The sequence below is a fragment of the Oryzias latipes genome, chromosome 14 (assembly GCF_002234675.1).
Source record: "Oryzias latipes chromosome 14, ASM223467v1".
Classification (NCBI taxonomy): Eukaryota; Metazoa; Chordata; class Actinopteri; order Beloniformes; family Adrianichthyidae; genus Oryzias; species Oryzias latipes.
In genome coordinates, this window is record NC_019872.2 from 24,316,737 (window position 1) to 24,329,160 (window position 12,424).

At 41.4% G+C, this 12,424-nt stretch overlaps 1 protein-coding gene across 3 annotated transcripts in view; it reads left to right on the top strand.

The window, feature by feature from the left end:
- The window catches only part of LOC105355675, a 66,884-nt gene extending 54,796 nt beyond the window's left edge, over positions 1-12,088 (top strand). The window contains exons 4-5 of one of the 3 annotated variants that reach the window (XM_023962526.1): positions 10,382-10,542; positions 11,511-12,088. In XM_023962526.1, the coding sequence (XP_023818294.1) occupies positions 10,382-10,542; positions 11,511-11,547 (198 nt within the window). In that variant the 3' untranslated portion in view covers positions 11,548-12,088. Of the gene's footprint in view, positions 1-10,381; positions 10,543-10,753 lie in introns of all 3 variants that reach the window. The other 2 variants (XM_023962525.1, XM_023962529.1) reach the window with 2 other exon arrangements.
- The last annotated feature ends 336 nt before the right edge of the window (positions 12,089-12,424 follow it).

The following is a 12,424-nucleotide window of genomic DNA, read 5'->3' on the forward strand; positions in this document are numbered from 1 at the left end:
GATGAACAGGAAGGAGAAACTTCTGCTGAGACTCTGTGAGCATTTCTGTCTTTAGATGCTTTTCAGCAGGAAACATGAGCGTATTGACATAATGCAGAGTTGTTTGAATTTGTGTGCGCTCCCAGTACAGGGGTCAAGGATTCAGGAAGGGGATTTGTGCTTTAACACAGCAAATAGAACTTGCAGCTGGAAATACAGAAGACCAGAAGAAGGACGCTTCAGGGAATGAGCTGAGAAACAAAGACAGACGAGGCAGGAGAACCGACTGAGAAGGAGCAAAGATCATTTTTCCTTTTTGTGGAAGCATTTGTGTAGCATAATTAAAAATAAAAGTCAATACCAGAAATGCTTTTTCATTTTCAAAATGAAGCTGTGTGTTGATTCAAAAATAAAATGAAAAAGCAAACAACTTTTTCTTTTTCTTCTTCAACACCGCTCATTCTGTCACCTCATTAAAATGATAAAAAGAATGGTATTTGACATTTCATTTTCAAAAAGTTCTCTGGTAAATGTGTAGCAAAATTCAATTAGAAATATCTAATTTGATAATTAAAATGCATTAACAGAAATGCTTTTTCCTTTTATACAATGTAACTGCATCAAATGAAACAAATAAAATTAGAAATCAATCCTCCAAAATGTTTTTTTTCATTTTATACTTCAACTACGCTCATTCTGTGACATAAGTAACCCTTGTGCCATTCTAGGCACTTTAACATTGGGAGTTGGGTCATCTAGACCCACTAGACCTTTTTTCTTCAATGATTTGTGATCTTCTCTGGTGTCCATGGATTACATGAAATCTTTCCACCTTTATCCACCTTTGTCATGGTAGGGAGAACATGTCAATGTAAGGGTGGGGTCATCTAAGATAGCACAAGGGTTAAAGCAGCAGAGGCTGACCAAAGTGCTTAACAACGTAGGATGAAAACAAAACAACAATCTAAAACAAACAACATAAAATCAATAAAAACATCAACTCTCACTGAGTTAGAAGCCAGGGAGAAAAAGTGAGTTTTCAACTTGGATTTAAAAGAATTCAGTGAACAGGCCTGGCTAACCTGCATAGGGAGTGCATTACACAAGAAAACACACACACATGCATGAAGAGAACACACAAACTCCACACAGAAAGAAGCTAGCTGGGATTTGAACCAGGACCATCTCACTGTGGGTTAATAGAATAGAATGCCTTCATTGTCACTGTACACATGTACAATTCACATCACACACACATGCAGTGAAATTAAAGCCGCTCACTATTCAGTGCAAACATACAAGAGAGAAAAAACTAATATAATATAATAATAAAATAAAATAATTTCTCAAAATGAAGGGCACAATTTACAAATTACAAACTACAAAAGAACAAAATCTACAATAGAAATTTCTGCAGAGAGGTAGTTATGACAGACACAGAAGAAACCTGCTGTGTCCATGAATGCAGAGATATATTGCACTTAATGTATTGCACATGATGGGATGGTTTTTACATGATGGGATGCGCATAGTGAGAGAGAGAGACATGGGGGTGGAGCTGTCAGTGACCGTGCATGTGGGAGTTCAGGATGGTTATGGCTTTTGGGAAAAAACTGTTTTTAAGGCGGTTTGTCCTTGATCTGATGCACCTGTAGCGCCTTCCTGAGGGCAACAGGTCAAACAGTCCAGAGCCAGGGTGGGAACTGTCTTTTATGATCTTCCCCGCTCTGCCTAGACAACGGGAGGAATAGATGTCCGACAGGGAGGGGAGAGGGGAGCCGATGATCCTCTGAGCTGCTTTGACTACCCTCTGCAGTCTCTCCCTGTCCGCCATGGTGCAGCTGCCGTACCACACTGTAATGCAGTACGTCAGAAGGCTTTCTATGGACGTGCGGTAGAAGGTTGTCAGCAGGCTGGGGTCCAGATTGTGCTTCCTGAGGACCTGCAGAAAGTGGAGTCTCTGCTGAGCCTTCTTGATGACCTCTGTGATGTTCTCTGTCCAGGAGATGTTGTTGGACAATACAACACCCAGAAACCGGAAGGTGTGAACCCTCTCCACACGCTCTCCATTGATGTAGAGGGGAGCTGGGTCGGTGCTGTGCCTCCTGAAGTCCACGATGATCTCTTTGGTTTTCTTGGTGTTCAGAGCTAGGTTGTTGTCTGAGCACCAAGCTGCCAGCTTCAGGACCTCCTCCCTGTAGGCTGCCTCGTCTCCCTTTGAGATGAGTCCGACAACTGTGGTGTCATCAGCAAACTTCACGATGAGGTTGCTGTCGTGCTGCGGACTGCAGTCGTAGGTGTAGAGGCAGTACAGGAGGGGGCTCAGCACACAGCCCTGTGGAGAGCCAGTGCTCAGCGTGCGTGTGGGGGAGAGGTGGGGGCCCAGCCTCACTGCCTGGGGCCGGTCAGTGAGGAAGTCCTTTATCCAGGCACATGTGAGGGGGGGCAGGCCTATAGTGTCCAGTTTCCTGATGAGAATGTCCGGGATGATTGTATTAAAGGCAGAGCTGTAGTCCACAAAGAGCATCCGGACATAGCTCTGCTGCTCCTCCAGGTGGCTCAGCGCTGCATGCAGGGCTAAGGCGATGGCATCTTCTGTAGACCGGTTTGTGCGGTATGCAAACTGGTGGGGGTCGAGGTCTGGGGGGAGGTGATCGTTGATGTGCTGGAGGACCAGTCTCTCGAAGCACTTCATGATTACTGGAGTGAGTGCCACTGGACGGTAATCGTTGAGGCTGGAGATGGGAGATTTCTTCGGTATTGGGATGATGGTTGCAGATTTTAGGCAGGAGGGTATCACTGCCTGGGCCAGGGAGAGGTTGAAGATTTCTGTGAAGATGGGTGCGAGCTGAGGAGCACATGCTCTTAAGAGTGCTAACCACTACACCACCATGCACCCCTTCATTTGTTCTGTTGTTTTTATTTTAAATAAAAGGCATTATTGTTCATGAACAACTGGTGTTGTCAGAGCTTTACAGAATTTCTTCACATGAAGAAACTAAAGAACCTGAACCCGTTTCTTCTTGATGGATCTCCAGTCTGTGTGCACAGATCCTACAGTCACTAACATGACCTGCATTTTCTCTGTCTGCTGCAGGACAGCTCCACGTCGCCAGAATCAGACTCTCGTCTTTCCAAAGCAACACATCAACCCTCAGTCAGGACTTGATTCTGGTTCATCTTCATTCACCTGAACATGCAGCAGCGAACAAACAGGAGAGGATTCATTGAGAATTATGTAGAAAAAAGGCATTTAAAGCTTCCTGAGCTGAAGGAGGCTGCTATAAAAATTAATCATCCAAACAAGTACATCTACAGAGACGACATCCCAGCATATCCTCAACCAAAGTTCCAGGTCAGTTTTCTGAAACATGACACAACATGTGTGGGCTTGGAAGGAATCCGGCAGGATGAAGGCTTTAGGAATCCATATGGTGAATCCCTGCTTTGGTGGAGCCTGCATGTGAGAGAGGAGGATGTGAAAGATGCTGAGACGAGGCTAATGGAGGAGACGTACCCTAATATGAGCGAGCAGATCGACCTGCCGAAATTTGCGACCTCCCCGGCCTTTTGATCGAAATCCCGGTTGGGCAACTTCCGCTTCAGCTTTCCCCTGGATGAGGTGTTACAGGCCTACAGTCAGCAGGTAAAGCTCTGACCCCCAAATCTTCTAGAATGATCTATAATACAAATTAAAAAAAAATGTCCTAAAAATTGTCCTTTAAGATGAGAAGTCTGTAATGTTCATCATGGAAATTCTTCAACTGTGAAAAACAGAATAACAAAAAAAAAAAAAATCCAGGAAATAATAATAACAGTTCACCTCAATACTTTGTAATGTAAGCCTGGTTTCTATGACAGAGGTCAAAGGTTTCCTGAAGGTCTTCAACGGGTTTGTATCAACGACTATATAGTGTTTTTCAACCAGTGTGCCAGGTGTGTCGCGGGAAATTACTTATTTTCACTTAAACTAAAAGATGATCATCATTTATCTTCACCAGAATATCAGTTCTTCAAAAAAAGGCTTAGTTTTCACACTGAGTACAACGCACATGCAATTAAAAAACATCAGAACTGCTGGAAGAGTCAGCAGATCACTTCACACACTGATGCAGCAGGCAGAATATCTACGGGAGTCTGAGAAACCAGCTGTCAGAAATCAGAACTCTGTCTCCCCCTCTGATCTCCAGCGGGATCTCCAGAGTTCTAACCTCACCACATCTCCCATGCCCAGCACACACTACCTGACTCTCATTCACTCAGTCAACCACAGCATACTTAAGATCTGTACTGAGTCAAGCTCAGTGCGAAGTGTTGTTTGTGTCCCTCTGCATTCATTACCGAGTGTTACGTTTGGACCTGATCTTCTGTCTTCTGACCCTGACTCTGGATCCCTGGATCCTGACTACCCTGTTTCTCCTCTGATGAACTTATTGGCTGTTATCGACTCCTGCCTGCCTAACCCTCATTTAGCTTTGTGTACTTTTAGCTGAGCTAATAAACCTGCTTTATTTGGATCCAGCTGTCTGCCTGTTTTTGTGACACCAGCACACCTCCCACTAAAAGCAATCCAACCCCCATCCTACCTTAGAGGTGTGTACAGCCTCCAATAACAGAACCAGTGTTTCAGAGAATCCAGTACCACAGCTGGAGTACCAAACATCACATCATCATTGTATTTTGTTCCTACAACACACTGTCTGTTCAGTGGGCCTCTTATTCAGACTAATGAGAACTTCTCTATCTTCTTCTTCAGTTCTGTGCTGGTGGTCAGCCGGTCATGCGGGTCTTTGAGACGGTCCTGTACAAACAGGAAATTATGTACTCAGTGTTGGTCCACAGTCCAAATGGTCCAGAGGACTTCTCCCAGTATCCTTTGTTGGCTGAAGACCAGAACGCCGTCTGCTTCTTCAAAGACGGCAGATTCATCTGGAGGTCAGAGGCCATGTGTGGGACGCACGGGTGAGCCTGAGGAACAGCAGCAAATACAGAGATTTTGTGTATAAATAAAACATATCAGGCCAAAGAAGAACATTTTAGAGCCTATGTCTCCCTTTTTTTCTGTTTTTTCCCCCAAATATTAAATATAAAATCTACTGTAATCTCATAAGTTTTGGATCTGAAGACAAGACAAAAAGAAATAGTCTTACTGTCAATTATATTTTCAGCTCAAAACTGTTCTTAAAAATTATCCATCCATTTCTAAGCCCTTTCAGGATCATGTGGTTGCTGGAGCCTATCCCAACCACTTTTTGGTAAAAGCGCAGTACATCCTTGATAGGTCACCAGTTCATTGCAAGGCTCTTAAAGTCATCTCAAAGCTAATTTCTTCTCATCTCTAACTTATAAAAGTCAAAGGCTCTTTAGAAGTTCACAAGTTTTTGAAATTAACTTCAAATGTATTTTCTATTCATCTCCCACTGTGGAAAAAACAGAAATATTCTTTTTTTTTTTTAACTTTTCCTGTCCAACAGCTGGGCAGACAGACGAGAGCTGAGGGCCTCTTGTGTTCGACATATTTTACTTTAACAAGAGGGGTTATTAATCTTCAGACAAACCAAAGGCATGACTGAATAAACCCCTTTTGTAATTGAGGCCAGAAATACAGAAATATTCTTAAATTGATAAACTCTACAGCAATGTTTTCTCAAATGACTGTAAAGTTTATTGCTTCCATGTTACAGCTGCTTTGCTTTGGGACCTGTATTGAGAAGAGATTTGGTTTAGAATGAAAGACAGTAAACAGCAATCTAAATTCTTTTAGCAAACAATCATACTTCAAACTGGACACATTTGAGGTAAAAAAAAAAAAGAACGTAAAAAAAAGAAAAATCATGTATTTACTTTGGGATTATACTTAAAGTTGCACTCCAGCTATATATTTTTTAATAGATTTTCAAAGTGTTCCCCATTATCTTTTAACTTGGATTGTGCCATTTTTAGCTCAATTTAAAAAGCGTGTGTCGTTTGCATCTCCTGAGCAGCAGGTTTTCATTAGAAAGCACATACCAGTACACATACCCATTCCACAACAGTGGGTACAGAAGGTCCTGGCTCAAATGCCTTCTTAAAATGAGAAGATTGTAATTGTGCTAAATCCATTGTGAAAATAAATGTAATAATGCAAAAAGAGCTCCGCTGTTGACAACACTTGTGGACATCCATTGCTACCGTTAGCTATTTCCGCAAACAGTGACGTCGTTCACCGTTGAGTACTATTCTGCGCATGCGGGTCAATTCTGGGTCATTTCACATTCACACAGGAGATCACAAAAGTTTGTATTTAACTGAAAATGTGAACGGCTTGGAAAAAAAAAAAAAAAAAAAAAAAAAAAAAAAAAAAAAAAAAAAAAAAAAAAATCGAATTTTTTCAAAACATCGGAATTGAGCATTAAGCGCTGCAGTGTGAACGTAGCCAAATTACATTTAAGTTGTGTAAACTTAATAGTTATGAGCCAATACAGCTGTTTGGGTTTACAGTGTGCACTACACTTGCACACACCTGAATTACATCATATTTTTCAGTTTTGGAGGACCGCCCATAAATCTATGCTACCTCTTTCATCTTGTGGTTACTGTGCTGTTTTTTGACATTTGTGACTTTAGGTTGAATTTAATTACCGTATATGTTTAATGCAGCTAATGCAATGCTGCACTTGTCAACTTAGCTCCAGACTTTTAGGAGAGCTCACTGCTGAACTTCTGGTTCTTGAAAGATGTTTTTAACACTGCATCATAACTCTGCTGCAGATCCGTGTCTACACAGTGCCTCTCTCTGCTCGGTGAACATTTCAACATCCGCGCTCACATCTTTCAATCCGACCGATGTCAACACGGCAGAGTGTCAATGAAACCTTGGCTGAACAGTTCAGTTCCAGCGTAAATTCTAGTTCTGCGCCACGCTCGCACCGTTGGGTTTGAAAGACGTTGCGATTTTTGAAAAGCTCACTGCACGGACAGAAGCACTGTGTAGGCACTGATCTGAAGCAGATCTTCTGTATGATCTCCATACAGCTCATTAATGACAACCGCACATGTTTCTTTCACTCCACACGACACCATACTACGTATACATTTTAGTCCATAAAACTGTCATACCCCCTGTGAGTCTAACCTACCCTGCTGTGTTTACAACCCAACTTCCAAACCATTAGGTCATTCATAGTGTTACGATAGAAGGTTGAGGAAGTACCCAGGTGCAGAGAGGATGCAGGAGGTTCCAGGAAACAGGATCTTTAATAACTAAATGAAACAAACCAAAATACCACTGCTGAGCAGGACTGAAACACTCGAAAACCTGAATCACTAGAAAGACACTGTAACAGGGAACATCAAAACTATGCAGCAGCACAGGAGGAAGGGAAAGACAGGACTTAAATACATACAGATAAACGAGACAAAAGGTGGAAACACTCAGGGCAGATGGGGACCAAAAGCTAAACTCGACACAACAACAAAACTGGAAACCTTACAAAATAAAACAGGAACTGAACTCAAATTCTGACAGAAACAAAAGATTTCCAGAACACAAAGGTAAAGAAACTAAAACCGTGACATGTCGCCCTACAGTAGGTAAGATTATCTGATAATGTAGGACATTTGTAGCGCTTTCTTAGCTTGCTCTGACCTACAGAAGATTTGTTCGACTCATGGAGCCAGAGTGTGTGGATAGAAAACGCAACACAGGGATAAAGCAATCAATTGACTGTATTTAAACAAAGAAAACAACAAAACAATAATTTGAGACAGTGGAGAAAGGAGTGTCCAGGGATCCACAAGGATATTTTTCAGTCTTTGGTGTTCAAAGTTCCTTTTTCCTTTGGGTATGGCGTCTTTTGCGAAGTTCCTTTTTCCTAGGTTCGTAAATCAAGTTTTTCATTGAGAGTTCGTGGGTAGCTCGCCATGCACCATTCCTATATGGTGCAGATCAAAAAGTTCTTCCCATAAGGATAGAAGTGGGGGTGGAAAAAAAAACCTGACCTAAACAAGGTCAAACAAATGATAGATTAGACACATTATTTACAACACATACTATTTACAAGACATTATTATTTACAACACATACTATTTACAACAAGTACAGTAGTCAACTGTATGTCATTGTAAGAAAAATAATCAAATAAGGTCCTAACAAAATTCGTAGGAACCTTTCAAATTCTAGGCCTATAAATTAATGGGTTTCAATGGGTTCCAATGGTTTCAAAAATTAAGTGCACTTTTCATCATTTAGCTTTAGCATTCATCAATTCAGTATAAATCAGGAGAAAAAACGATAATGATATTAATGAATGAATTCAAAACCAAAATGGCCGACCAAAACGGAAACAAGTTGAAAAGTCCTAAAACGGACAAAAAACTGAAAATTATTAACTGAAATATTTCCAATTTCAAGAGAAAAAAAAAAGACTGATCAAAAATCTGTATGTTGTAGCCACACTAGCATGGCATTTCTGTGAGGTAGAAAGCCTTTGAAATACTGATGTACTGCTATGTGTGTGACCCGATCGCATAAACTCAACGAAGAGTAGTTAGTTCAAGGTGTGGTTGTTCAAAGAACTAGTCCAGTAAGATGTTACAGAGTTTTGTCTCAAGTTTAGATAGCCGACAGCTATAGGAGATGCAGCCAGCCACAGCAGATCAGCAACAGCCAGAGCATGGATGACAGGAAGTGGCTATGTGACCCGGATGTTAATATAGGGAACTGGCCCCACCAAAATAAGAGCGCTCAGGTGTTTCAAATCTGGTAATGCAAGTGGGGCACTGATCCGGGTTACACATTTCAACAGCTATTTCTATAATTTTGTGCTAGGAGAAGGAAAATTTTCACGAGGTTAGACAGATCGTAAGAGCAGCAGGCGTTAAGGGAGAACAGCTGCGTCCAACTCTTCGTCTCGGTCCCAATCGAAAAGGCACTGCGGGGCGACCCTGGCCTCAATACACACCCCTGGGGGCCTTAGTGGTCTTCCACCTGTAGTGGATTTCCGATGGCAGAAAGAATTTGAGCTCAGTGTATTTAAGAGCGCATCATGCAGCGACGTATGGATCAGAGGATGTTCGATGAGCTGTTATGTCAATAAAGTTACGTACTGACGAGAGGATGATGATGTGCTGACAGATTTAAAAAAAAGTATTTTCATTTTTTTGGTTATTTGTCTTTGATGGTCTGATATCTACCCTCATGTTCTTCGCCGTGATCAACAGATGTTATGAGCATCCCTGGTGTGAGGAGTCATGATATGTCAAAGGGAAATGTAGGTTTTGACAGAGACATCTCCTGCGTTAAAGGTATAAAATTTAATTAAAAGGGTACCTGTTAGGGTCGCCTTTTAAATTAGTCATTTTGAACAACAACAAATACAATTCAACCAAACTGTGGGGTTGGGGGTATGTGACATGAACTTCCAGTTCCAGTAAAGGGCTTCTGGTTCCGGCTAATGATGTCTGTGCTACCTTGTTGTCTGCAGCCAGGTCCTCTTAAACAAATGGCCTTCAAGCATCTTTGCAACAGAGGGGAAATACTGAATCATTTTTTTCACACCATACCATAATGTTTAACAAATACATTCTGTTAATTCTTCTTTAATACGTTTTTCTTTCTGACAGGTTCAAGCTCATCCAACATGACAACAACTTAACAGTTGAGGGGATCCCTGACTATTATTATGTCTGGGACAACGTTGCCATCGCTTTCCACGTCGGGCAAACGGTACCTTCAATGTCAGAGCTGCATCTCCATGCCTCTGAACCCTCAGCCTGCAGTTTTCCTCATTCCAGTTCCAGACTAACAAACTACTATCATTCTGCTTAGCTCTAACTGAACATCCTGCTGCTCTGCATCCATCTCCTTCAAAACTTCATCTCTGCAGCTTCTCTTCTCTGTACAGAAGACTAGAACCCTCTAGAACAGCTGTCCTTGTCACAGCTGGACTTAGCTGACCTCAAACTGTTGCAGAATCATGTTGAATCATCAGGGTTCACATGAACTTGTAATACTTGTTAACAAGTATTACATACCCTTATGCTGCAAAAACCTGTGAAACCTCAGGTTTGATTCTCATGATTCTCCAATCATTTATGAAAACCAGTTGGTATAAATATTCTACAGCCAGCTGTGAAGGACAGCAGCTCAACCATGAGGTGTTAGAGCACAGGAACTGACCTTTTTGCTCAATAATTAAAATGGAGAACATTTGAACAAACCTCCAATAAAACCCTAAAGCAGTTCTGCCTGGTCCTGGTTCTCCACCTGTCTCTGTTTTCAGCTGAGTGATTGAAAGCTTTTCAACATGAGATTTAAACTTTGTCTCTACTGCTGTTAACAGGAATACAGTAAAAGTCTGAATAAAACAGTTTGTCTTGTTGAAATAAAAGTGAAGCTAACTAAAACCTTTATTTTGAAAAGGTGCTGAAGTTTGATGTGAATCAACTCAGGCAGAACCTGAAGTCCTGTAAACGAGACTCTGTGACATACAACTACAGAGAAGATCTGACTGCTGAAGATCCTGAAGCAGTGATCAGGAACTTATGGCCAGAGGAGGAAGAGGATGTGCCTTGTCCCTCTAGGTAAGGAAGCTAACAGAGGAGCTCCGCCCCCACGGCATTTTAAACAGTGGGGGCCAACCTATTTGTTTCTTTAACTTTTTGATTACTTATTCTGCTTCTATGAAACCCATCCATCCATCCATCCATCCATCCATCCATCCATCCATCCATCCATCCATCCATCCATCCATCCATCCATCCATCCATCCATCCATCCATTTGTGGGGTGAAGGCTCGGTGCACACAATCACACACACTCACATTCACACCTTGAGACAGATTAAAGTCACCACTCAACCTATGAAGAATGTCTTAACACAGAAAAGCCCCGGCCAGGATTTGAACCGGTGGTAACTACTGCGCCACCGTGCAGCCCTGTTAAAAAAGCTGAAAAACTAAAAAACAACACCAGAAAAACTTTTAAAAAAAAGTTTAATTATTGTTTTTTCCTGGTTTGTAAATTACGGGTTAATAAAGCTGAACGAGACCATCAGATACAGGATCTATTTACGTCATACTTTTGCAGGAACAGAATATTTTCTAATCCAGGTGTAACTATAAGTGATGAGTGTTGCTCATTAGGATGCAGAAAGATTTGGCTGAGCATGATTTGTGCAGATAACAATGACAACAACTTTAAAGTGACCTGAGCGGTTTATGAAAGGTCAACAAGTAACCTAAAGATCCAACATTTACTGGTGGATTTCATGGATCCGCTGAGGGTAGAGTTAGTCTTCATGTTTACAGTCAGATGAACAGTGGTGGTCGTTCTGTCAGCAAAGCTTTTTTTACTCCGATTACCAAGCAGTGAAAAAACAGGTGTTTGTGTTGCTCCTCAGCCTCTGAGCAGCTTCATCCTGTCTGTAGACGTTTAGTGAGTGTGGACGGGGTAAACCTGAGTTCTTCCAGACCTGGACACTGCATTTGTATGTGAGGATGTGACGTTTTCCAACTGTAAAATCCCAAACATCTTCTCTGTGCTGTTTCAGAGACGATGAAGCTGCACTTCCTCAGCCCCCCTCCTGAAACCCCCCCTCCTCTGACCAACCTGCAGCTCCTCCCACCTGCGACGTCTTCTGCTCTTAAGCCAATATTTACATTTTCAACTGTTTGCTCTGAAATGCCTGCTTTAGCCCCTCCCCCTTTTGTCCCCACCAATCACAGACGTGTGTCAAGTTGTTGATTATGCTGATGATTCTCTTTCTAAAGATGAATAATAACTAACATGATGACTTTTATTTTGGATAATTTTCCTTCAGTTTTTGTTTTGGGTGATTTCTGATCATGTCTGTATGATCTCAGGACTTTTTACACAATCCTTTCTAAAGTCAGATGTTTTATGATTTTACTGCATGTTGGAGTCATTAAGTGGAGTTCAATATTTTAAGGATTTATTTTAGCAATTGTGATTGTGTGCTGTTTTCTTATTCTTTTAATCTTTTAACCTTTGAGTTAATATCACAGAGAATCAAAGAAGCACTGAGCCTTCATTCAACGGTCAACACTAGATGAACGGAACTGACTTTATGCATGAATTCATGTAATAAAACAGTTTTTGCTTTTCTCAGTGAGTTTTGTTTTTTCTTTTTTTCTCTTTTTTTGCATTCAGAGAGACTTCTGCTCCTGTCTGCAGCTATTCTGCTCCAACCATTTCAGCTCTGAAGGTTTCTTCTCCAGATGTTTCATCTTTTGTCACAGATGTTCATCAGGATGTAAATTCTTAGGACACTTTGGAACACTCCATTGTGTTCATTTTTTCATCTGTGTTTTTGGATCCTTGTCCTGTTAATAAATCTATGAAGACTGAGATCAAACGTTCTAACACCAGCCTGGAAGTTTGGCTCCAGATTGATTGGAGGTCTGTAGACGTCATTCACCGTCACAGTTGTCAGTGTTATTACTG